At 44.7% G+C, this 23,932-nt stretch overlaps 1 protein-coding gene across 3 annotated transcripts in view; it reads left to right on the top strand.

The window, feature by feature from the left end:
* Positions 1-7,091, top strand: part of MICU1 (mitochondrial calcium uptake 1) — a 216,100-nt gene extending 209,009 nt beyond the window's left edge. For 2 of the 3 annotated variants that reach the window (XM_059882478.1, XM_059882479.1), the window contains 2 exons: positions 5,059-5,148; positions 6,102-7,090. In XM_059882478.1, coding sequence (XP_059738461.1) covers positions 5,059-5,148; positions 6,102-6,262 — 251 coding nt within the window. In that variant the 3' untranslated portion in view covers positions 6,263-7,090. 3 annotated transcript variants of the gene reach the window in all.
* Positions 7,092-23,932: the final 16,841 nt, after the last annotated feature.

The following is a 23,932-nucleotide window of genomic DNA, read 5'->3' as shown; positions in this document are numbered from 1 at the left end:
TGTATGGTCTCCCCCACTGAACTGTGATTGCCTTCTGAATGTGGCACCTGAAATCACTGCCTAATGGAGCTGGTAGAAATGCTTGCCTTTTGTGGACAAATGTGATGAGCATTTTTAATGACACCAGATACAGTACTGGACAATGGCAATAAACCTTCCTGTCAACCAGTTTTACTAGGTTAAGCATGTAAGCCTGTTGAAACAGTCATCTGGAAGGATGCTCTGAGGTTCAGAAAACCTGGCCACAGTTTTTTTTCTGGCATATACCAGTATTTAAGAGCCAGGATCACCAGCATCACCTCTGACAGGTGGACGGCCTGAGCACACAGAGCTGGTCAACCTGCCTGTGGCTCGGAAGCACTGTGCATAACACAGAGTGTTACAGTTTTCATTATTAGTGTACTGCGTTACTCTTGGCTCCTGAAATTGCTTGTTATCCTAAATGTTGTCCTTTCCTTCCCACCGCCCCCCTCCTTCAGTCAGGTTGAAATGTGTGTGTTGTATTAGCCAAAGTACCCTGGAAGAAGATGCAAAAGAAAGGACAAGTGCTCTTTAAAGGAAAATCCTTCCCCCTGTCCTCACCTTCCCCGAAGCCATCCAGGGATGGACTTAAGAAACTAAGACCTCTACATCATAAGCCTTTTCAGAGCTGAAGCAGAAATGTCTCCCTCACTTAACCTTGGCTGTCACAAGCCAGCTTTTGATTTTCTCCACTACGGTCCAGGAAGACAGGAACCATCACATGGCCACACAGCTAGAGACTGTCAACCCAACTTGGCGTATCACCTTTCCAAACGCCTTTGCATTAGGAAGAGACAGGCAGCTCCTAATTGGGTCACGCTGTGCACAGCTCAATTTATGCATCACAGGCAGAACTCCCAGGGCCACCTTTATTTCATATGCTTTTCATTGGGTTGCATTTTAGTAAACCTTTCAAGTTGTCCCTAACATTGTCAGTATATGTTCCAAGGGAATACTGATGTCTTCCATCATACAGGACATCAGATCTGTGGTCAGACTACAGTGCTGGCTCTTCACAACCCCTAGTTATTATTCAGTTATTCATCCCTGCCCACTAGCGAGGAGTAATTCATATTTTGGCTTTTCTTCCACCTGAGTTCTTTCTCTTAACTTATAATGAGAGATTCCTGGGAATTTCCTGGTGGTCCTGTGGTTGAGACTCCACACTTTCACTGCCAAGAACACAGATTCAGTTGCTAGTCAGGGAACTAAGATCCCGTAAGTTGCATGGCATGCCCTCCCCCCACAAAAAAAATAGAGTGACAGATTCATGGGGGGATCCACTGTCCACATAAGGGATGGAGTGAGCCCAGTGTGTATAGGAAAAAGCATGGGCTGAAAGTCAGGAGACCTAGATTCTAGGCACAGCCCTGCTACCAGCTAGCTTTGTGGCCCTTTGAATAACGTTGAGCAAGTTATTCAAATTCTTTGCATTTTATCTTTCTTCTGAGGTCTCTTCCAGTTCTAAGATTCTCTGATTCCAAATGGATATTTGGGCTCTTATCCCTCCAGAACTCTCCTTTCCTCTGTTTGAGTACTGTTGTGAATAGATAGTTTTGTGTAATATAGCTTCTGACATTATAGTCACACAAACTCAGTATGTATTTCTTTGTGCTGCTGAATTGTCCAGTCATGGACTATGCCAGAGAGTAATCTGGGGACCTGGCGCATCTCAGATTCTGCTTAGACTTTTCAAAGAGCCAGATGGTTAACACATTTTTGAGTGCCAGTGAGCCTGCTTCTGCAAATTCCTCCCCATCCCAATCTAGTAGAAATCACCCAGTCTCATGCCCATATATTGTTCAGGCAACTGGAGCAGATTTATATCAAAGGAATAGATAGGCCTTGGAAACCTAGGCCTTCTCCAGGGGGATTTCATGCTCCATAGGGATATCTTTCAGATTAGAATCCCAATCATCCATCAGTTAGCATCATTAAATAGGTGAGGCCCACATTCCAGTACCAACAACTGGTCTGCATGGAGAAGCTGAGATCTGGGGCAGAAGTGGTGGGGGATTGTTCTTGCTGTGATTTAATTATGACTTTGTGGTTCAGAGATGTGGAAGCAAATCTGAATGAACCAGCTCTCGGGACCAGCTGTCAAGCACTTGGCTTGTAATCTGTCACCCTACTTGTCCCCAGTACTCTTGGCTGGAGCTCACCAGCTAGTTTAATGTTCCACTGCTCTGATTCACACCCTGGGGCCCTGTCTGAGGATCTCAGACAGTGAAAGGGCACCCCAGCCAGGCCCTTTGCTGGCTGGTAACATCCCAGTGGTTTGAATACCTCAGCAGCCCTGTTTTCCTCCTGTAGTACAGAGGGCATTCGAGCCCTCTCCACGTGAGATGAAACATACTCTGTAACTGTTCTGTTGAGAGATGGCCTTTGTAATGAGGCATTCTCACCTGTGGATTCGAGAAGTCCCTGTTCTGCAACCACTTAATACCACTTCAGTGACCTTTTCACCTGAAAAAGCCAAGAGCTCTCACTGACATTGAATATTATTTATTTAATGGTTTATTTAGAGGAGAAGGTCCATCTTCATAGGGAATAGGATGGGCACTGGGAGCATCAAGAAGAATTGATGATGGGCACTCTGCCCTGCGAGAACTGAGAGAAAAAGAGGTGTAGTTATCAGTTAAAACAGGTGTGGTATTGATGTGAAAAGGGCATGGTTAACAAACATTGGCAGAGAAAGGAATGGTTAACATAAAGTGTCCGTATTTATCTAATATGGAGCAGGTTTTGAACCGCTTTTCAGGACACATTTCTGTGGCTGCATAGGGTAGTCTGGTAAATGACCACAATTTGAGAGCACCCAGGGTCTTCTGATCTTATTCTCTTTTCACTGAGCAATCTTCTGAGGTGAATTGTTTCCTTAGTAGATTTTCCTACTGAGAAGTATAATGACCAGCTGTTATCCCTTTAGTTCTCTTAACAGTTACTGTTTTCCTTGCAAATTGGCCTTCTGCTTTCTCTTCCTTCCCCAGGCCATTTAGTTAGCAGGAATTGGTTCTGCCTGAGCCAGCTGAGAAAATAAAGTGTCCAGATCTACCAGGAGAAGTTTCTAAACCCTAAAACTTCCACAGTCTGATAGAGGCCCCGTCTCCCCTGGCAGCACTTGACTACATCTCATGAACATCCACACAGTAGATAGTCTGCTTAAGTCTTGTAGTTCCGAGGGATGATGATTCCTCTTTCATGCTAACTCATGTCCTGGGAGGAAGTGCAGTGTGAGCACTTCCTAAAGAACCTAAAGCCCTTCACGCCCTGTGAGCAGCCCAGTCCCCTCCAGCCAGAGACTGTGGACACTGAGGCACAGCCCAGCTTGTGGCCTTTATGCCTTTCTTCTGTCCTTCACCACACAAGATCCTCAGCTATTTCTGTGTCCCTCCACTCCTGTCTCTCGCCCTCAGATTCTGGAAAACGCCAGTGAACCACTCTTTGCACTACTAAGCCACCTTAGCAGTTATCTTGTGGCATCTCCTCTTTTGGATATGAGAAATTGTATCCAAAGAGATCACATAACTCCATCAGGGTCACACGAGCAAGTTGGTGGAGCCAAGACTAGAGCTCAGGTCTTATGACTGCAAGCACAGTTTTCCTCCTGCGTCACCTTGCTCCTCTGCCTTGTTCTGGCGTTTGTATCAGACGACCTTGAGAGCACGGTGGAGAATGCATGGAGGCACAGAGGTGAAATGAGAGATCAAATGCAGAAAAAAAATGACAAGAAAGAACTGAAATTATAGGAATGAAATAAGCAGAGAAAACACGCTGACTTTGAAAAGTTTACGTTGCTTCTGGAAGCAGCAGTGGACAGAGGAGTCTGGCAGGCTGCAATCCCTGGGGTCACAAAGAATCAAACAGGACTTAGCGACTGAGCACACACAAATCTGAGGTTTATAGATACAAACACTTCGTTGCTAGTTGATTCATGAATAGAAATTCATCTTTTTCTCTCCTCTTAGTTTTACCTCACTTAAGAGTGTGTCTATAAGCAATAACATAATTTCTAGATGTAGCTAGATCAAGCTTGAGGATAAATGGCAGAGAAGGCAGGGGAAATCGCCTAATTTCCTTCCTGGCTTGTTTTTCATGAGAACCAATTTTCACATGATTGCTAGTGTTTAACAGTAAATGTCAAAGAGAAAATGGCAGGAGAGAAGAGATTTTCTGATGAAGTCTGGAAAAAGAAAAAGAAAAAACTATTCTGATCTAGCGAGGTGGGGACCACTGCTTCTCTCAAGGGGCACAGTTGGGAGAAACAAAGTGGGTGATGGCAAACCTGTCAGGAGGAGGGGCAGGAGCTCAGCTGTGCATTTCCGCTGTTCATCAATAACTGGTGGTGAAGCCTCAGTGCAGTCAGACTAGCCTCCTTGTTTCTCACCTCCCGGTCCTTTGGCTGCCTCATTATTTCCTTAACTTTTTGTTACTGTGTTCTTTCCAGTGAGAGGGAAATGCCAAGATGGAGACTATAATAATATCAGATATTCTTTACTTTTTGGCAAGGCACTCTTCTGGTAATAAGTTATTAGAAAAGCCACCACTATATGCTTGAGACTTAGAATTCCATCCTTAAATACTATGTGGATTTTAACTTTTAAAAATTTTATTATGGTAAAATATATATAACAAAAGCTGCCATTTAAGTCATTTTTAAAGTATGTCAGTGGCATTCATTACATTCACAATGTTGTACAACCATCAATACTATTCCAAAAATTCTCCATCACCCCAAATGGTAAATCTATACCTATTAACCACTAACTTCCCAGCTGTTGGTAACCTCTTATCTACTTTCCCTATGAATTATTATCAGGCATTCTTACTTAATTATATATACCTCCTAAAGTGTGGCAGCAATAGAAAAAAAAGGAACCTGAAGTGAAAAGGAAGGGTGGTTATGGATTAAAAACTGAATTATCACAAATACATCTGAAAATTTTTTACTATGATGGAATATTTTTATCCTTCCATTCAGAGAAAGCAAAACGAAAGTCCCTCTGCTGGGCTAACTCAATGTCTTTCTTCTTTCAGTGACCATGCAGCAGGTAGCCAGGACAGTGGCTAAAGTGGAACTCTCAGATCACGTGTGCGATGTGGTGTTTGCGCTCTTTGACTGTGATGGTAAGTGGGGCCCTCTGGAGTCCGGCAGGAAAACCGAGCTTACTGCCCTTGGCGTAGACACTGTTTCTGACGGAACCTTGCAGATAGCTCCAGTGTACCAGCCGAGACTGTCACAGCAGCTTCTGAACTGGCTCCCATACTCCAGCTGTGCCATTCTCCAGGCCATCGCCATCATCAGCCAGCCAGAAATCCATCCAAAATGAAAATCTAACTACATCTTCCTCCCTTCTTGCAGTCCTCCTTTCCTGCCCTGAAGATAAAGTACAAACCCTTTAAGGAGGATGCAGGCTCCTTAGGGACCTGTGTCCCTGCCTGCCTCGTTGGTTTCCTGACCCTGCCTGCACCTCTGTGTCCAGCAACACCTCACTCAGTGTGGTTCTCCAGCAGCTGGACTGCTTCCTGCCTGTGCCTTTGCTTGTGCTATAACCACCACTGAAATGCCTCCCCCGTCTCACTCCCCTGTGTGTGGCCAATTCCTGCTCATCCTTTGGGAGTCAACTTAAGAGTCACCTCCAGGAAGTCTTTACTGATCTGTAATTGTACCCTCCCCATCCTGAGCTAGACATTCCTCCTCTGTGCCCCGTAGCATCCTCTGTTTACCCCATTATGACGTCTACCATAATACTTAAATAATTTACTTGTCTCTCCCACGATCTGATGGTATTTCAAGGGACAAAGTCATTTTTATCTCTTTATTCTCAACATCTAGCATAGCACAGGACCTGACATATAATATAGTCTCATTCAACTTCTGTCACACTACACTGAATTGTCACTGAGTTGCAGTTGAAAACATCAGGGAAGGCACAAATCAATTCACTTTTAGCCAAGAGAATTGAATTTGGCCGTGAGAGAGTGCTAGGCTTTGGAACCGACACGATGTGACAGTGGAATTTTCTCATCTTTGTTTCAAGGCCTTCACTTATCTCTGTTGTGTTTGCCTCTTCTTTTAGGCAATGGAGAGCTGAGCAATAAGGAATTTGTTTCTATCATGAAGCAACGGCTGATGAGAGGCTTGGAGAAGCCCAAAGACATGGGCTTCACCCGCCTCATGCAGGCCATGTGGAAATGTGCACAGGAGACTGCCTGGGACTTCGCTTTGCCCAAACAGTAACCCAAAGCTGCACAAGGAGCCCCTCTCCACACCAGGCTCCTTGGGCAGAGCCTTGGCACAGCCTCCCTGCTGCTACTTCTGGAAGTAGTGCTCCCGTTCTCCTGGGAATGATCTTAGGATTCAAGTCTCCCCTGTCCCCACATTCTGCTAGGCTGATTCTGATCCAGTGAGTCTCTCTAGAGGTTCTCAAAAACATGAGCAAGTCCGAAAAGTGCAGACCCTTTGCATGTTCAACACTACTATGCGTTCAAGCACCTATGGATAAAGAATGCAGGCAACTGTCCACATACCTGCCAACCCTGGGAAACACCCAGTTCTCAAGCCGTCTTGCTCTGGATTTATATTAACAAGAACATTCCTTGCTTCTCCTCCTGCTGGTGTTTTTAAGCTACAAATTTGGGAAACCTCTGACAGAAAAAGGAAATCAGTGATGAGTGATAACAAGGATGACCAAGACCCCCCGAGTTGGCAGGAAGCCTGGGCCCAAGGATGGATTTGTGTCAGTCCCCAGGGTGGCTCTGAGGCCTGCTCCGAAAGGCCATGTGCACAGGGGGGATGGAGCGAGATTAGGAATTTAAAGCAGCTGCTTCATGGCTGTCCCCACCCCCTTCTTTTCCTCTCAGGCTCCCTAAGAAGACTCCAGCACGACTGTGCTTACGAAGTGAACAGCAGTTGAGCTCGTGTTCCCTGCAAGTGCCATTTCCCCCCCAGGTGTGTGCCTCTGGAGCTGAGGCCCAGCTCAGAGCCTGTCTGTCCTCTGTCTTAAAAACACTTGTAAAATACCACTTTAATTATAACAGTTTGCAATAAACAACCCCCACACACAAAGGCTCCTGTGTCCTTTATTTTAGGATCCTCCAGGGCCCTTTCCATTTCACTTCTCCACTGGCTTTGAGATCCTGCTAGCAAGAGACCTATTTTCTTTCTACCAGAATCTGGTTCTTCCTGTTGAGAGGACACATCAGGCATAAACAAAAAGTGAGGGTATCTGAAGGTTAGTGGTGGCGTTTTTCAACATGGTTTGGATAGCATTTCATCCTGGACCATGTTAGGTGGTCCATAATCACTCATGCCCCACGATAAGGAACTAAGATAGGGGTGGTGGGGGGTGTGGGGGGATATGAGACATCATCTGGTACGGCAGATGTCAGTGTTAAGCACTATAGCAACTGGGAATTCCCTGGTGGTCCAAGGGTTAGGACTCCACATTCCCATGCTGAGGGCCCCGGTTCAGTCCATGGTCAGGGAACTATTAATAAAATCCCACAAGCCTTGCAGCATGGCCAAAAAAAAGAAAAAGTCCATAGCAACCGGTGTTTTCTATGGATTTAGCTCTGCCACTAATTCAGTGTGACCTTAAGCAAGCAAGCGATTTCCCATCTGTTTTCTCAACTATAAAATGACAGATAGGGTTCAGCCTAATGGGCTTAGAGATTTTACTCCATGTCCAGAAACCTCTCCCTCAGCTCTTCTCCAGGGTACCTCCAACCTCCAGAACCTCCAGGTAATGCTCCCTGGCAGGATAGGGTCTCACTGCCAATGTAATAGAACCCCAATACCAAAAGCCCAGTGCTTCCTTTGAATCCTGAAAGTTGGTAGGGAGTGTTTATCAGCAGGAGAAGAGCAGAGATGTGGGTCTGCACCTGTGGACTGTGCCAACCCCAGCATTTTCTCCAGAGCAGTTTAATAAGTCTAGTCCTAAGATCTTTTCTGGGAGCAGATTAGATTCTCTCTCAAAGGAGTTTGCCAGTATCTTCCAGTCTGTGCTTTCTTGGGGTACGTATTCTTGGTACCCAAGTGTAGCCTTTGTCTTGCTCATTGTCTCAGGGCTGAGGATCAGCAAAATATGAGCTTTTTCTTAAATTTGTCCCATGGTCCCCAAATCACTCTCTTCCCCAGTCCTTGTCTCTCCAGCCTGAAAGAAGAGTCCCATTCACAGCCTATGTGGGGCATTCATTCCCTCAAGGAGAGACCTGCCAATGGCCTGCGTTCACCGAAGCTGAAAACCAGAGCACAGAAGGAAAGGGAAGGATCCCACCCACAACATCTTAGACCCGGCATCAAGAGCACAGGTACATGGAATTCCAGCTGAACTCCCGTTAGCTCCTAGGAGAGCCTGAGGAAGCAGAGGAGGTACGGGTGCTCAAGAAGACGGGAGAGCCACACCTCGGCACAGCAGGGCAAATGTGCAGATAAGAAGCACAAGCTAAGGCACCCAGAAGAGACCAGATGCCCCAAGGGAGGCTTTGACCAAGGATGCCTATAAGTAGGCTGAGAGGATTTTAATAGGCAGAGTTTGGAAATACAGAAGGCTGATTTGTGTTCTCCTTTTATTCCCATTGTTTTTCTGCCTAGATAGGATAACCTTTCCCTCTGCCATCAAGAGTCACATCAAACTGTCCCTTTGTTGACCCTCTTCCAGACAAGATTAGTAGCCCCACCATTACCTCCCAAGGATCACTTGCCCACCTATAAAAGCACTGCTGTAATTTGATGTAATTTTTGTGAGATTGTCACCCATCAAGTTCAGACCCGAAGCAGTGACATGATCAAAGGAACTGTCCACCACCAAAAGCTAATTTTAAAATATGTCTCAGACAACGTAGAGGTGATACTAGCAGTGCCTCAGGAAATTCCTCCCGAGATAGACTGGAGTCTGGGACCCTTTCCCAGAGTGCTTGCACTTGCAGCTGGACAAACATCTCCTTGAGCAACAGAATGCAGAGAAACTACACGGAATTAAAAACAACAGCATGCCTGCCTCAATCAGTGCAGTGATGAACAGTAAGATAAAAAGCTACAGACCAACTGCCACTTAGGTGCCAGGAGCAAAAGCAGGGTACTGCGCATGATCCCTGCACACAGCGCCTTCAAGGGAATGGGCAGAACACCGAACCCACCCTCCAGCCCCAGCGTGATCCACTCCTATTCTCACCCCATTGAAGGAACAAGCCTGCCCTCCATGTGAGAGCGAGCAGGGCACTTGTTACCTGTTCTTGCCCTTTTGTGCTAGTCTAAGTCCCAATAAAGCCTCGCCTGAATTCCTTATCTGGCCTCTTATCAATTTCTGTTAAAGAATCTAGGGACCCAGGTCAGCTGCTGCTGCTGCTAAGTCACTTCAGTCTTGTCTGACTCCATGTGACCACATAGATGGCAGCCCACCAGGCTCCTCTGTCCCTGGGATTCTCCAGGCAGGAATACTGGAGTGGGTTGCCATTTCCTTCTCCAGGTCAGTGGCACTCCTAAACACACATACACACAAAAGTTGTCTACTTTTTGTTCTCTACTTCTTAAAAAAAAAAATAGGACTTCCTGGTGGTATAGTGGGTAAGAATCCACCTGCCAGTGCAGGAGACATGGGTTCGATCCCTGGTCCAGGAAGATTCGATCCTGGTCCTGGAAGAGCAGCTAAGCCTGAGCACCACAATTACTGAGCCAGTGCTCTAGGGCCCATGAGCCGCAACTGTTGAGACTGTGAGCTTCAACTGCTGAAGCCCGTGCCCCTAGAACCTGTGCTCTGCAACAGGAGAAGCCACTGCAGTGAGAACCTGAGCACCACAACGAAGAGTAGCCCCCACTTGCAGCTAGAGGTAATCCTTCACACAGCAACAAAGACCCATCACAGCCAAAAAAAAAAAAAAAAATTGTTTTAATATTTAAAAGTAAAAAGAAAAAAATAATAACTGCAGTTCTAGCCCTTAGGCTTTGGACAGGAAAAGAAACTAAGAGGGGAGCCAAGCTGCTGGGCTTCCTTGATGGGCTCAGATGGGTTTCCTAGATGATCTAAGAGGAAGCAAGGAGAACATGGAGAGAGGGTTAATAAGGAAAGAGCATAAGAACATACATGATATTCAAAAATCATCCTTTTATTAGCATTTAGTGCCTGTGCAGTTCAGGAAGCAACAGTTAGAACTGGACATGGAACAATAGACTGGTTCCAAATAGGAAAAGGAGTACGTCAAGGCTATATATTGTCACCCTGCTTATTTAACTTATATGCAGAGTACATCATGAGAAACGCTGGTCTGGAAGAAGCACAAGCTGGAATCAAGATTGCCCGGAGAAATCTCAACCTCAGATATGCAGATGACACCACCCTAATGGCAGAAAGTGAAGAGGAACTAAAAAGCCTGTTGATGAAAGTGAAAGAGGAGAGTGAAAAAGTTGGCTTAAATTTCAACATTCAGAAAACGAAGATCATGGCATCTGGTCCCATCACTTCATGGGAAATAGATGGGGAAACAGTGGAAACAGTGTCAGACTTTATTTTGGGGGGCTCCAAATTCACTGCAGATGGTGACTGTAGACATGAAATTAAAAGACGCTTACTCTTCAGAAGGAAAGTTATGACCAACCTAGATAGCATATTCAAAAGCAGAGACATTACTTTGCCCACAAAGGTCCGTCTAGTCAAGGCTATGGTTTTTCCAGTGGTCATGTATGGATGTGAGAGTTGGACTGTGAAGAAAGCTGAGCACGAAAGAATTGATGCTTTTGAACTGTGGTGTTGGAGAAGACTCTTGAGAGTCCCTTGGACTGCAAGGAGATCCAACCAGTCCATTCTAAAGGAGATCAGTCCTGGGTGTTCATTGGAAGGACTGATGCTGAAGCTGAAACTGCAATAGTTTGGCCACCTCATGCGAAGAGTTGACTCATTGAAAAAGACCCTGATGCTGGGAGGGATTGGGGGCAGGAGGAGAAGGGGACGACAGAGGATGAGATGGCTGGATGGCATCACCGACTCAATGGGCGTGAGTTTGGGTGAACTCCGGGAGTTGGTGATGGACAGGGAGGCCTGGCGTGCTGCAGTTCATGGGGTCGCAAAGAGTCGGACACGACTGAGCGACTGAACTAAACTGAACTACCTAGTTCTACATCTGATTGGAATGTACACACTGAATCAGACTATGAGGCAAATGGGAAGTCCAAGCAATGACTGCTACTAGATCAGGAGGAAAGGACAGCAGCATGGGAGCCAGGAGCCAGGTCCACAGGCCAGAGCATCTTCTCCAAGCCCAAGCATAGCCCAAGCCAGGTAATGTGTCCCAATAAGCAGCTCAGAAAAACAACGTGGAACAGAGTAGTTCAGCTTTCAGGCTTTGGGTGCCACCTGCTGGCAAGAAGGCTCAGCGCAAGGGAGTCACTGAGCTCTGGAGCAGGGTAGGGGAATCGGCTGGAGTCCAGCCTGGCCCCAGTCCTGCTCTGGAGAATAGGCCTCCCAGGGACCTGGGTGGTGTGGGCTGGAGCTGGATGAACAGCCAGTGATGGACCATAACCATAAAAAAAGATGCGGTGGATATGATGATACTCCTGAGGGAAGGGAAGCAGCCATGTATTGTTCTCTGTGGCTCCAGAACAGGAATTTTTACCAGCAAGTGAGAGGGTAAGAGTCATGTGGCCGGGCATTGAGCAAAGTCTTCAAGGAGTTTGCAGAAGGAGATTCAAAGTGAGGTGAAAAGAAAAAAAAAAGCAGTAAGGTTAAGTGTAAGCTGTGTGATAGCACTTAGAAAAGCAGAAGGCTATCTAATCCAGGTTGGAATTTCAAGACAGATTTGCAGAGAATTTTATTTTAATTAAAAAGATATGAGCCCTGATGGTTGAGTGATTATTCAGTCGCTCAGTCCTGTCTGACTCTTCAGACCAATGGACTGCAGCACGCCAGGCTTCTCTGTCCTCTTATCTCCCAGAGCTTGCTCAAATTCATGCCCATCAAGTCGGTGATGGCATCCAACCATCTTGTCCTCTGCTGTCCTCTTCTCCTCCTGCCTTCAATATTTTCTAGCATCAGGGTCTTTTCCAATGAATCGACTCTTCACATCAGGTGGCCAGAGTATTGGAGCTTCAGCTTTAGCGTCAGTCCTTCCAGTGAATACTCAGGGTTGATTTCCCTTAGGATCGACTGGTTTTATCTCCTTGCACCACAGTCCAAAAGCATCAGTTATTTGGCACTCAGCCTTCTTTGTGATCTGACACTCACATACGTACATGACTACTGGAAAAACCATAGCTTTGACTATACAGACCTTTGTCAGCAAAATGATGTCTCTCCTTTTTAATATGCTGTCTAGGTTTGTCATAGCTTCTCTTCCAAGGAGCAAGCGTCTTTTAATTTCATGGCTGCAGTCACCATCCACATTGATTTGGGAGTCCATCATTGTTTCCATTGTTTCCCCATCTGTTTGCCATGAAGTGATGGGACCAGATGCCATGATCTTAGTTTTTTGAATGTTGAGTCTTAAGCCAGCTTTTTTACTCTCCTTTTTTCACCTTCATCAAGAGGCTCTTTAGTTCCTCTTTGCTTTCTGCCATAAGGGTAGTGTCATCTGCATATCTGAGGTTATTGGTATTTCTCCCGCAATCTTGATTCCAGGTTTTGCTTCATCTGGTCCAGCATTTCACATGATGTATTGTGCATGGAAGTTAAATAAACAGGGTGACAATATATAGGCTAGACATACTCCTTTTCCAATTTTGAACCAGTCTGTTGTTCCGTGTCTGGTTCTAACTATTGCTTCATGACCTGCATACAGGTTTCTCAGGAGGCAGGTAATGATCTGGTATCCCATGTCTTTAAGAATTTTCCACAGTTTGTTGTGATCCACACAGTCAAAGGCTTTAGCATAGTCAATGAAGCAGAAATAGATATTTTTCTGGAATTCTCTTGCTTTTTATGTGATCCAACAGATGTTGGCAATTTGAACTCTGGTTCCTCTGCCTTTCTAAATCCAGTTTGTACATCTGGAAGTTCTTGGTTCATGTTCTTTTGAAGCCTAGCTTGGAGGATTTTGAGCATGACCTTACCAGCATGTGAAATGAGTGCAATTGTGTAGTAATTTGAATATTCTTTGGCATTGCCCTTCTTTGGGACCATTGAGTAGGAGTTAATAAAGCAGGGAGGAGGAGTGTCTGGGCAGAGGGAACAAAGTATGCAAGAGTCCAAAGGCCAGAAAGCATGTCTCTGGGGATGGAAGTTCTAGGATGTATCCAGGAAGTACAGACTGGGAGTGATTTTGTGACCCAAGGATTAATTAAGATTGGTGGTCATTCACAAAAAAGATAAAAAATACAGTTGGGCATTTTGAAACACTATTAGTTATAGATAACTATTGAAACCTATTAGTTATAGATAACTAACACATCATGATTGAAATTTTTAAAAAGTTAGAATGGAATATGATAATGAAAATACTAGATATGAAAATTTGTCAGACACAGTTAAAGGGAAAGTTAGAAACATCTTAACAACTTCCATACTTATTTACAGAAGATGGGCTGACAATTAAGAAGCTAGGCATCTGCCTCAAAAAGTTGGGAGAAGAACAACAGATTAAAACCCAGACAAAAAAATAACAGAAAAAATAAATTTTAAGAATTTTCAAATGTATATAACTAGATACTATCACAGTTTAAAAAATAATACTATAGACAACTTATGCCAATAAATCTGAAATGAACAGTTGCCTAGGAAATATAACTTACTAGACACAATAAAAAAATAAAAATCTGAATAGACTATGAAAGTGAAAGTGTTAGTCAGTGATATCTGACTCTTTGCTACCCCATGGACTATATAGCTCTCCAGGCTCCTCTGCCCATGGAATTCTCCAGGCAGAAATACTGGAGTAGCCATTTCCTTCTCCAGAGGATCTTCCCAACCCAAGGATCAAACTTGGAATAGACTAAGCTATAGTAAATTCATAGCATCCCTACTCAATGGACATGAATTTGAGCAAACTCCGAGAGATGGTGAAGGACAAGGAAGCCTGGAGGGCTGCAGTCCGTGGGATCACAAAGAGTTGAACACAACTTAGCGACTGAACAATAGTAAATTGAATCAGTAGTTAAAAATCTTCTTAGAACAAAAAATACCAAGCCCAGATGGCTTTATATAAGGATGAAGAGAAAAATAGAACCAAGTTCTATAGGACCCCAATAGGAGTTTGGACTTCTGTCTTAATGCCACGTAGGAGACACTGAAGGGTTTTAAGCAGGAAGATGACATAATGAGCTTTGCGTTTTGGAATGATGACTTTGCCTACAAGGCTACAGATGGATTGGAGCGGGATCCAGGTTGGAGACTGCTATAATAATCCAGTTAACAGATGCTAGAAGCCTGGATTAGGGGAATGGCTGCAGAGTTGGAGAGTTGCTAACAGATTTGGAGATTTGAAAGATGTTTCAATCACGCCTGAGGTGAGGCGTGAGGATGAGGTGTTCAAATCAGAGGATGGTGAGGGAGAGGAAATAACTCAGCCTGAAACCCAGATTTGCTTGGGTAACTGCGTATGTGATAGTGCTCTTCAGGAGGGTTGGGAGGCTGAGAGAGCCAGGTTTGGGTGAAGAATGATGAGGCAATTTTTTGATATGATGAGATGCCTGAGAGAGATCCCAGTAGAAATATCTAGTAGGTAGATGGGTATGTGTGGACCCAGGAAGGGAGTCTCCGAACCACCTGGGTTCTCCCAGTTTCAAGACCAACTAACCACAAACACATGAAGTCTGAATCAGTGTCTTAACCAGCTCCATCTCTTGCCCAATAGAAGCTGGGAATAGAGGCCATCGAAAGGAGTTTGAATCAAAAGAACCCATGCTTGGTGGGATGTCCTTGAAGCAGACATGTTTGGTAGAAAGGGCTTCAAGTGCCCTTATCCTCCAGCCTCTGGCTTTCCATAGTTGTGAAGTCTCCTCCTTCTCTAGGGAGAAAGAGCAAATGACTGAAGTGGAGATCCAGAGGTGCTATAGGGAAATCTTCTGGTGTTCACCCAACAAATAGTTTGTTAAAGCTCAGATTGAAAATTCATCAGTCATTCACACTCGGGTGAATTTTACATCCTCTTCAATGCGAGGTTTAGGTTTCCCTCTATTTTTTTAACAGGTGAACATTCACATGTTTCCAAAATCAAACTCATATTTTAAAAGCATACATTGGAAAGCCTTATGCTCAACCATTCACACAGCTGCATTTCATCATTTATCAATAAAGGGTGGATTCTTCAGAGACATTTTGGAGCCTAGAACTCTGAAAGGGAGGCCTTGGTGGGTCACATTTGGAGGCAGCAGGGGACACTGGGGAGTCAGAGAGCAAAAGAGCAAAGGACGGGAAACGGGACATTCCACTGACTTGGCACTTCTTCCTGAAGCCTTAGGAAGGAATTTACCCTGGCTAGCTCAGGGAAACTCTGGATCAAGTGTTTGGGAACAGAAAAACCTCTCATTCTATTCATTTAACAAATACGTATTGAACCCCTATTCGGTATCAGGCTAGTGATCTGACCATGGAGAGTATGAGGGCAAGATCTCCATCCTGGTTTAGTATGAGACAGGATGTAATCAGACTCACAAGTGAAGAGCAACAACTGTGCAAGGCAGTCAAGCCAGGTTTCCATGGAGGGGTCAGGTTTAAGTGCTATGGGAATTCAAAGCAAGGAGAGCTCTTAGAGAGTCAGCCCTTTCTCAGCCTCGGCCTCCGATGTCATCTCCCCGAGGAAGGCCATCCCCTTCTACACACACAAGTAACAACTCCCTCTTCTGTGCCTCTTCAAGTTTACACCCAACCCCACTGTCGTACTTAGCACACTGTCCTCTAATTCTTTTAACACCTCCCTTGGCATATGTGCGTGATCAGCCATGTCTGACTCTTTGCAACTCCGTGGACTGTAGCCCTCCAGGCTTCTCTGTCCATGGAATTTTCCAGGCAAGAATACTGGAGTGGGTTGCCATTTGCTACTCCAGGGGATCTTTCCAATCCAGGATCAAACCCACATCTCTTGCATTGGCAGGCAGATTCTTTACTACTGTGCCACCTGGGAAATCAATACCTCCCTTACTAGACTGCAGACTCCCTGATGCCGGGTTCTGTCCTTTATTCACAGTGCATCTCTGAATCCCGGAAACTCTAGAGTGCCTGGCTTTCAGAATAAACATCTGACTTTCTGTTTGTTGATGTTGTTTTGGGAACTGCCTCGGGTCTTAGTTGCAGCGTGTGAACTCTCAGCTGTGGGCTGTGGGATGTGGGATCTAGTTCCCCAACCAGGGATCCAACCTGGGTCCCCTACACTGAGGGCTCGGAGTCTTTTTTTTTTTTTTTGCACATTTTTAATTTTTAATGTCAAGCTTAAAGAAAAGTTCCAAAAATAATACAAATAATATCCATATAACCTCTGCCCAGATTTTTCACTTGTTCTTATCATTTCACCCCATTTCTTTATTATTTGTCTGCTCCCCACCCAAAAAGTTTTTTTCTAAACTCTTGGAAGGCCTGCTGCAGATATCATGGTTTTTATTCCCATGAAGTATCCCACATACTTCAGTACATATTTCTGAATTTCCTAAGAATAGGGATATTCGGTTAATAACTGTAATAGTACAGTTGTCAACTTCAGTAATTTAACATGGATAAAATACTTTTATTAAATCTACTGTCTGTATTCTAATACTGTTAACTGACCCTCAGTGTCCTTTTTAGCACTTTTTCCTTCTAGTACAAGATCTAGTCCAGGATCAGATATTGCATTTCATTGTCATGTTGATAAAGTCTCTTTTAATCTGGAACACTTTTACAGCCTTTCTTTGTTTTTTATGATATTGTCATTGTTAAAAAATACTGCCTCTACTTTGTTTTTTTTTTTTTTTTTTTGACAGCTTTAATTTTTCAGCACTTTATTTTTTTTTTTATTTGATAAATTTAACGCCTTTTATTGCCATACCTCATTTTACTGTGCTTTGCTTTAGTGAGCTTTATAGATACATGTTGTTGTTTTTTTTTTTTTTACTGGACCACCAGGGAAGTCCCAAACATCTGACTTAAATTAATTCCATCTCTCCACAGAGGAGATAGAGTTTAAGCTTAGTCCTGAAGAACTAGTTAGACTTGGACAGGTGGCGTTAGTTGTAAAGAACTCTCCTGCCAGCGCAGGAGACGTAAGAGATGTGGGTTAGACCCCTGGGTCGGGAAGATCTACTGGAGAAGGAAATGGCAACCCACTCCAGTATTCATGTCTGGGAGATCCCATGGACAGAGGAGCCTGGCAGGCTACGTCCATAGAGTCACAGAGAGACAGGAAGCAACTTAGGACGCACACACAAGAGATTTAAGGAGGACCGGCAGATGGATAGGGGTGGGGTGGAATGTATCTGAAGAGAGATGAGGAGGGAACCGTGGGAGACCAGAGCATGTTAAGGTCAGACTGAATTCTTGGTATCCTCCAAGAAATCTGGAGGCTGGTGGTCACCTAACACAAGGGCTGTTTCAGATCTGGGAGCAAAATGAGAAGCTGAGATTCAATGGGAGATTCATTTCCCCAGTGACTTCACCTGGTGGAGCACCTGGATATCTGTGGCAGCAATTAAAGATATTATGTCTCTTTTCAGACCTCATCCTCCCATCCATACCATGATTCAGCTAATTAGGATAAAATTTCTAATTTTTTCCTTAGATCAACATCATGACATCTTGATTTCAAGAACTATCAAGGAGAAACTAATTTCAAGTCACCCTGCATATCAGTTCCATTTTTAAAAAACATCTATAGACCAAGGGCCATAATATTTAACATAAACTGAGCAAAAATGTGGCTCTCTTCCTGGCCTTTTAACTGGGAAAGGACCGTAGAAAGTCAAATTGCTTCTGCACAAAAATCATGACACCTGGTTTGGGATTTTTAGGAAATGGAGGGAGTGATTACATAGAGGTTGGGTAGACCAGCATTCAGGCTCAATTTATAATCCCTTCTGAAACAAGCCTTTCTGAATTGAAACAGTTCTGTGAAATAAGGCAGGAAAATGTCCTACCATGCACAGACTCCCACCCAGCCTACCTCTCCAGATCCATACTACTCCAGACCCTGCCAACCAAGCCAAATTATTGACTATGAACTCAAAAATGATTTGCCTTGGAAAGAAGAGGCGTTTACCAGCCAATAGCTGAGCAATCTGGAGAAGGCAATGGCAACCCACTCCAGTACTCTTGCCTGGAAAACCCCATGGACGGAGGAGCCTGGTAGGCTGCTCTTATCGACCCCTTAGTGCCTCTCTAAGAGTCAGGCACGACTGAGTGACTTCACTTTCACTTTTCACTTTCATGCATTGGGAGAAGGAAATGGCAACCCACTCCAATGTTCTTGCCTGGAGAATCCCAGGGACGGTGGAGCCTGGTGGGCTGCCGTCTATGGGGTTGCACAGAGTCGGACACGACTGCAGCGACTTAGCAGCAGCAGCAGCAGCTGAGCAATCAAAGTCCAGTTCCTTAACACAATAAATTATAGGCTGCCTTTTACACACAGCACCCTCTTCACAAAATGAAGTGCCTGTTGTCAGCCCAAGGAGGGGGGACCTCATGACACTCAGGAGATAGAAGACATACTTGGCAGGAGAGGGGACAACCTAGCAGTCCTGGGTCAACAAACCTGAGAGAGGCTATTTGATAGGTGTCGTAGTGTTTACCCTTTAACACATATGAAGGACCTAACAATTTGTGGAGACCTTCACTTTCTCTACGTGTGCATGTGTGCGTGCTAAGTCATTTAAGTTGTGTCTGACTCTTTTCAACCCTGTAAACTGTAGCCTGCCAGGCTCCTCTATCCATGGGATTCTCCAGGCAAGAATACTGGAGTGGGTTGCCATGCCCTCCTCCAGATCTTCCTGACCCAGGGACTGAATCTGCTCTCTTGTGTGGTGTTGTTGTTCAGTTGTTGTTCAGTGTGGTGGTGTTGTTCAGTTGTTCAGTCGTGTTTGACTTTTTGTGACCCCATGAACTCAGTATGCCCGGCTTCCCTGTCCTTCACAATCTCCCTAAGTTTGCTCAAATTCATGTCCATTGCATCCGTGATACCATCCAATCATCTCGTCCTGTGTCGTCTCCTTCTCCTCCTGCCCTCAATCTTTCCTAGCATCAGGATCTTTTCCAATGAGTCAGCTTTTCACATCAGGTGGCCAAAGTATTGGAGCTCAAGCTTCAGCATCAGTCCTTCCAATAAATATTCAGGGTTGATTTCCCTTAGGATTGACTGGTTCGATCTCCCTGCTGTCCAAAGGACTCTAAGTGTAGGGCTGTCTTATTGAAACCCTTCACCTCAGATTGGGACTTGAACCCATGTGCCAGGATTTGAACCTAGCCAAAACCCAGCTTGGGACTAACCCATGTGGCCAGGCCAAAACCTACGGTGTTGCAATTGAGATCACACATCTGGTTTCTGGACCTAATGAAGCTCAGGTTCTCGATGTCTCATCACAGAAAGAATTCAGTGAGAGACAAAGTGATAGGTCATAAGTGGATTTACTTAGAAACACACTCTGTCTTTAGAGTGTGGACCATCTCAGAAGGCAAGCGTGGCCTTCAAATGTGGTGTGGTTAGCCTTATGGGCTGGGTAATTTCATAGGCTAGTGAGTGGGAGGATTATTCCAACTATTACGGGGAAGGGGCGGAGATTTCCAGGAATTGGGCCACCGCCCACTTTTTGGTCTTGGAACCGGCAGGGCACCTGTGGGTGTGTCATTCGTCTTGCTGGTGAGCTACAGTGAGCATACACTGAGGCTCAAGGTCTAATGGAGGTCCATTTGTCCATCATGGGCCTATCTGGTTCTAATCAGTTTATGTCACATACTCGAACTATGTTATTCTTTTAAATTTTGTGCCCTGCCCCCTTCCCTCCTGTTTCATTATTAAGGAGAGGCTGATTTCTTCACTACCAGGACACTCCCTGTTGGCCAGCTTAGAGTCTTCATGGGGAAGTAAACAATGTGAATGGAAAGGAAGGTTGGATGTGAAGAAATTTCCAAGGGTGAACATGTAGCCAAGGAGGCCACAACCTTGCTGCTTATTACATGGAGAAAATAAAAGCTATCTGAAAAGATCTGCCAGCTGGCCTGCAGCGTACCTAACCGTACTGCCTCCCTCCTGAAAATCAGTGTCGTCCACGTCACTGTAAAGCCACGCAGTCGCCATGCCCGTAGACCACTGCCTCTGTCTATTCTTGTCATCTCCTCTCTCTCCTTTTACCAAAATGTCTTGACAGTTAAATAATTCCTATCACAAAATGCTATAATATCTGCCATCTTAAAAACCAAAACCAGGATTTCCCTAGTGGGCCAACGGTTAAGACGGCTGGGGGCCTGGGTTCAATCACTGCTCAGGGAACTGAGAGCCTTCGTGCCAAAGGTATGGCCAAGACTTCTCCATGTTCCTCCTCACAGTCCCACTCTCCATCCATTTCTTCCTCACGCTCACTCCCCAAATTCATTCCTGTCGGACTTTTACCACTACCACGCGCTGACAGCAAGCCGGTCAAGTCGCCCTCAACCTCCACCTTGTAACAGCCACTGCTCATCTCACGGTGCTTGGTCTCCCACATGGTTTCCTGAAATTTGGCCACTCCCTCCCTCTTGAAACTTTTGTTAAAGTAATTTTACCTTATGAGTTACTTTTCTTCTCTTCCAGACGTCTAAATATGGGCATGGTAAAGGGCTCTACCCTATCTACAGTCACTTTCTAGGTACATTTAGTTCCAGGCTTTAAATACTATTTATATGTCTTTGTCTACCTAGTCTTCAAACTTTAAATGTCATTTTGAAACCATTTACCTCAGATTGGGACTCGAACCCTCATGACTGGGACCTGAACCCAGCCAAAACTCACAGTACCTGGTTTCAGGTCCTAACAAAGCTCAGGTTCTTGATGTCTCATTGCAGAAATAATTCAGTGAGAGACAAAGTGATAGGTAAGAAGTGGATTTATTCAGACACAGAGAGAAGCACACTCCACAGACAGAGTGTGAGCCATCACAGAGGGTGAATCCAGTGGCTGTGAAATGTGGCATAGTCAGTTTTAATAGGCTGGGGAATTTCATATGCCAATGAGCGGGAGGACTACTCCAACTATTTAGGGGATGGGGCAGAGATTTCCTGGATTTGGTCTTAGTGACTTGGAACTGTCATGGCACCTCTGGGAGTGTCATCTCACTTGCTGATTCAGGATCAAGGTCTAGTCTTGTCCCCCATCTTTGGTCCCATTTGATTCTAATCAGTTTATTTTGTGTCCTTGGGCTGTGTCATTCTTTCAAAAGTTGTGTCCTGCTGCTTTCCCCCGTTACAATTTATGTATACTGATAATTTCCAAAATTATATTTCCAGTCCCATCTTCATCCCTAAACCCTACATATATACAAATTTCTACTCCACTTGACTCCAAAAGACATCACAAACTTAAACCACCCTAAATCAGACATCTAATATTCCTCCTACCAAATTGCTCCTCTCATGAACTTCTCCCAGTTTCAGTAAACAGAAACAGTTCTTCCACATACTCAGGGCAAAATCTTGGAATCATCCTTGACTTCTTTCTTTCTCTCACATTCTACATCCAGTCCATTAGAAAAATAATTTTGATTATCTTCAAAATATATCCAGAATTTGACTACTTCTCACCACCTCCACCATCACCTTTATCCCAGGTTACTATTAATTCTCACCTGGATTATAGTTCAGTCACTCAGCCGTGTCCGACTCTTTGCCACCCCATGGACTGCAGCATGCCAGGCCTCCCTGTCCATCACCAACTCCCAGAGCTTACTCAAACTCATGTCCATCAAGTCAGTGATGCCATCCAACCATCTCATCCTCTGTCATCCCCTTCTCCTCTCACCTTCAGTCTTTCCCAGCATCAGGGTCTTTTCAAATGAGTCAGCTCTTTGCATCAGGTGGCCAAAGTACTGGAGTTGCAGCTTCAACATCAGTCCTTCCAATGAACATTCAGAACTAATTTCCTTTAGGAAGGACTGGTTGGATCTCCTTGCAGTCCAAGGGACTCTCAAGAGTCTTCTCCAACACTGCAGTTCAAAAGCATCAATTCTTCAGTGCTCAGCTTTCTTTATAGTTCAACTCTCACATCTATACATGACTACTGGAAAAACCATAGTCTTGACTAGACAGACCTTTGTTGGCAAAGTAATGTCTCTGCTTTTTAATATGCTGTCTAGGTTGGTCATAACTTTTCTTCCAAGGAGTAAGTGTCTTTTTATTTCATGGCTGCAATCACCATCTGCAGTGATTTTGGAGCCCCCCAAAATAAAGTCAGCCACTGTTTCCACTGTTTCTCCACCTATTTGCCATGAAGTGATGGGACTGGATGCCATGATCTTCGTTTTCTGAATGTTGAGCTTTAGGCCAACTTTTTCACTCTCCTCTTTCACTTTCATAAAGAAGCGCTTTAGTTCTTCTTCACTTTCTGCCACAAGGGTGGTGTCATCTGCATATCTGAGGTTATTGATATTTCTCCCAGCAACTTGATTCCAGCTTGTGCTTCATCCAGCCCAGAATTTATGGATTATAGTTCAATTCAGTTGCTCAGTCTTGTCTGACTCTTCGCGACCCCATGAATCGCAGCACACCAGGCCTCCCTGTCCATCACCAACTCCCGGAGTTCACTCAGACTCACGTCCATCGAGTCAGTAATGCCATCCAGCCATCTCATCCTCTGTCGTCCCCTTCTCCTCCTGCCCCCAATCCCTCCCAGCATCAGAGTCTTTTCCAATGAGTCAACTCTTCGCATGAGGTGGCCAAAGTACTGGAGTTTCAGCTTCAGCATCATTCCTTCCAAAGAAATCCCAGGGCTGATCTCCTGCAGAATGGACTGGTTGGATCTCCTTGCAGTCCAAGGGACTCTCAAGAGTCTTCTCCAACACCACAGTTCAAAAGCATCAATTCTTCGGCGCTCAGCTTTCTTCACAGTCCAACTCTCACATCCATACATGACCACTGGAAAAACCATAGCCTTGATTAGACGGACCTTTGTTGGCAAAGTAATGTCTCTGCTTTTCAATATGCTATCTAGGTTGGACATAACTTTCCTTCCAAGGAGTAAGCGTCTTTTAATTTCATGGCTGCAATCACCATCCGCAGTGATTTTGGAGCCCAAAAAAATAAAATCTGACACTGTTTCCACTATTTCCCCATCTATTTCCCATGAAGTGATGGGACCAGATGCCATGATCTTCGTTTTTAGAATGTTGAGCGTTAAACCAACTTTTTCACTCTTCTCTTTCACTTTCATCAAGAGACTTTTTAGTTCCTCTTCACTTTCTGCCATAAGGGTGGTGTCATCGGCATATCTGAGGTTTTTTATATTTCTCCCGGCAATCTTGATTCTCCCAGACCAGCATTTCTCATGATGTACTCTGCATATAAGTTAAATAAGCAAGGTGACAATAAACAGCCTTGACGTATTCCTTTTCCTATTTGGAACCAGTCTGTTGTTCCATGTCCAGTTCTAACTGTTGCTTCCTGACCTGCATATAGGTTTCTCAAGAGGCAGGTCAGGTGGTCTGGTATTCCCATCTCTTTCAGAATTTTCCGCAGTTTATTGTGATCCACACAGTCAAAGGCTTTGGCAGAGTCAATAAAGCAGAAATAGACTTTTTTCTGGAACTCTCTTGCTTTTTTGATGATCCAGCGGATGTTGGTAATTTGATCTCTGGTTCCTCTGCCTTTTCTAAAACCAGCTTGAACATCAGGAAGTTCACGGTTCACATATTGCTGAAGCCTGGCTTGGAGAATTTTGAGCATTACTTTACTAGTGTGTGAGATGAGTGCAATTGTGCAGTAGTTTGAGATTATAGTAGTAGCCTCCTAACCCTTATCCGTGGTAAGACTCTTACCAAATCTCGCTGGGGAGGCCA

Source organism: Bos taurus, chromosome 28 (assembly GCF_002263795.3).
Source record: "Bos taurus isolate L1 Dominette 01449 registration number 42190680 breed Hereford chromosome 28, ARS-UCD2.0, whole genome shotgun sequence".
Classification (NCBI taxonomy): domain Eukaryota; kingdom Metazoa; phylum Chordata; class Mammalia; order Artiodactyla; family Bovidae; genus Bos; species Bos taurus.
The sequence above is the reverse complement of the archived record's forward strand: the minus strand, read 5'-3'. Positions and strand labels throughout refer to the sequence as shown.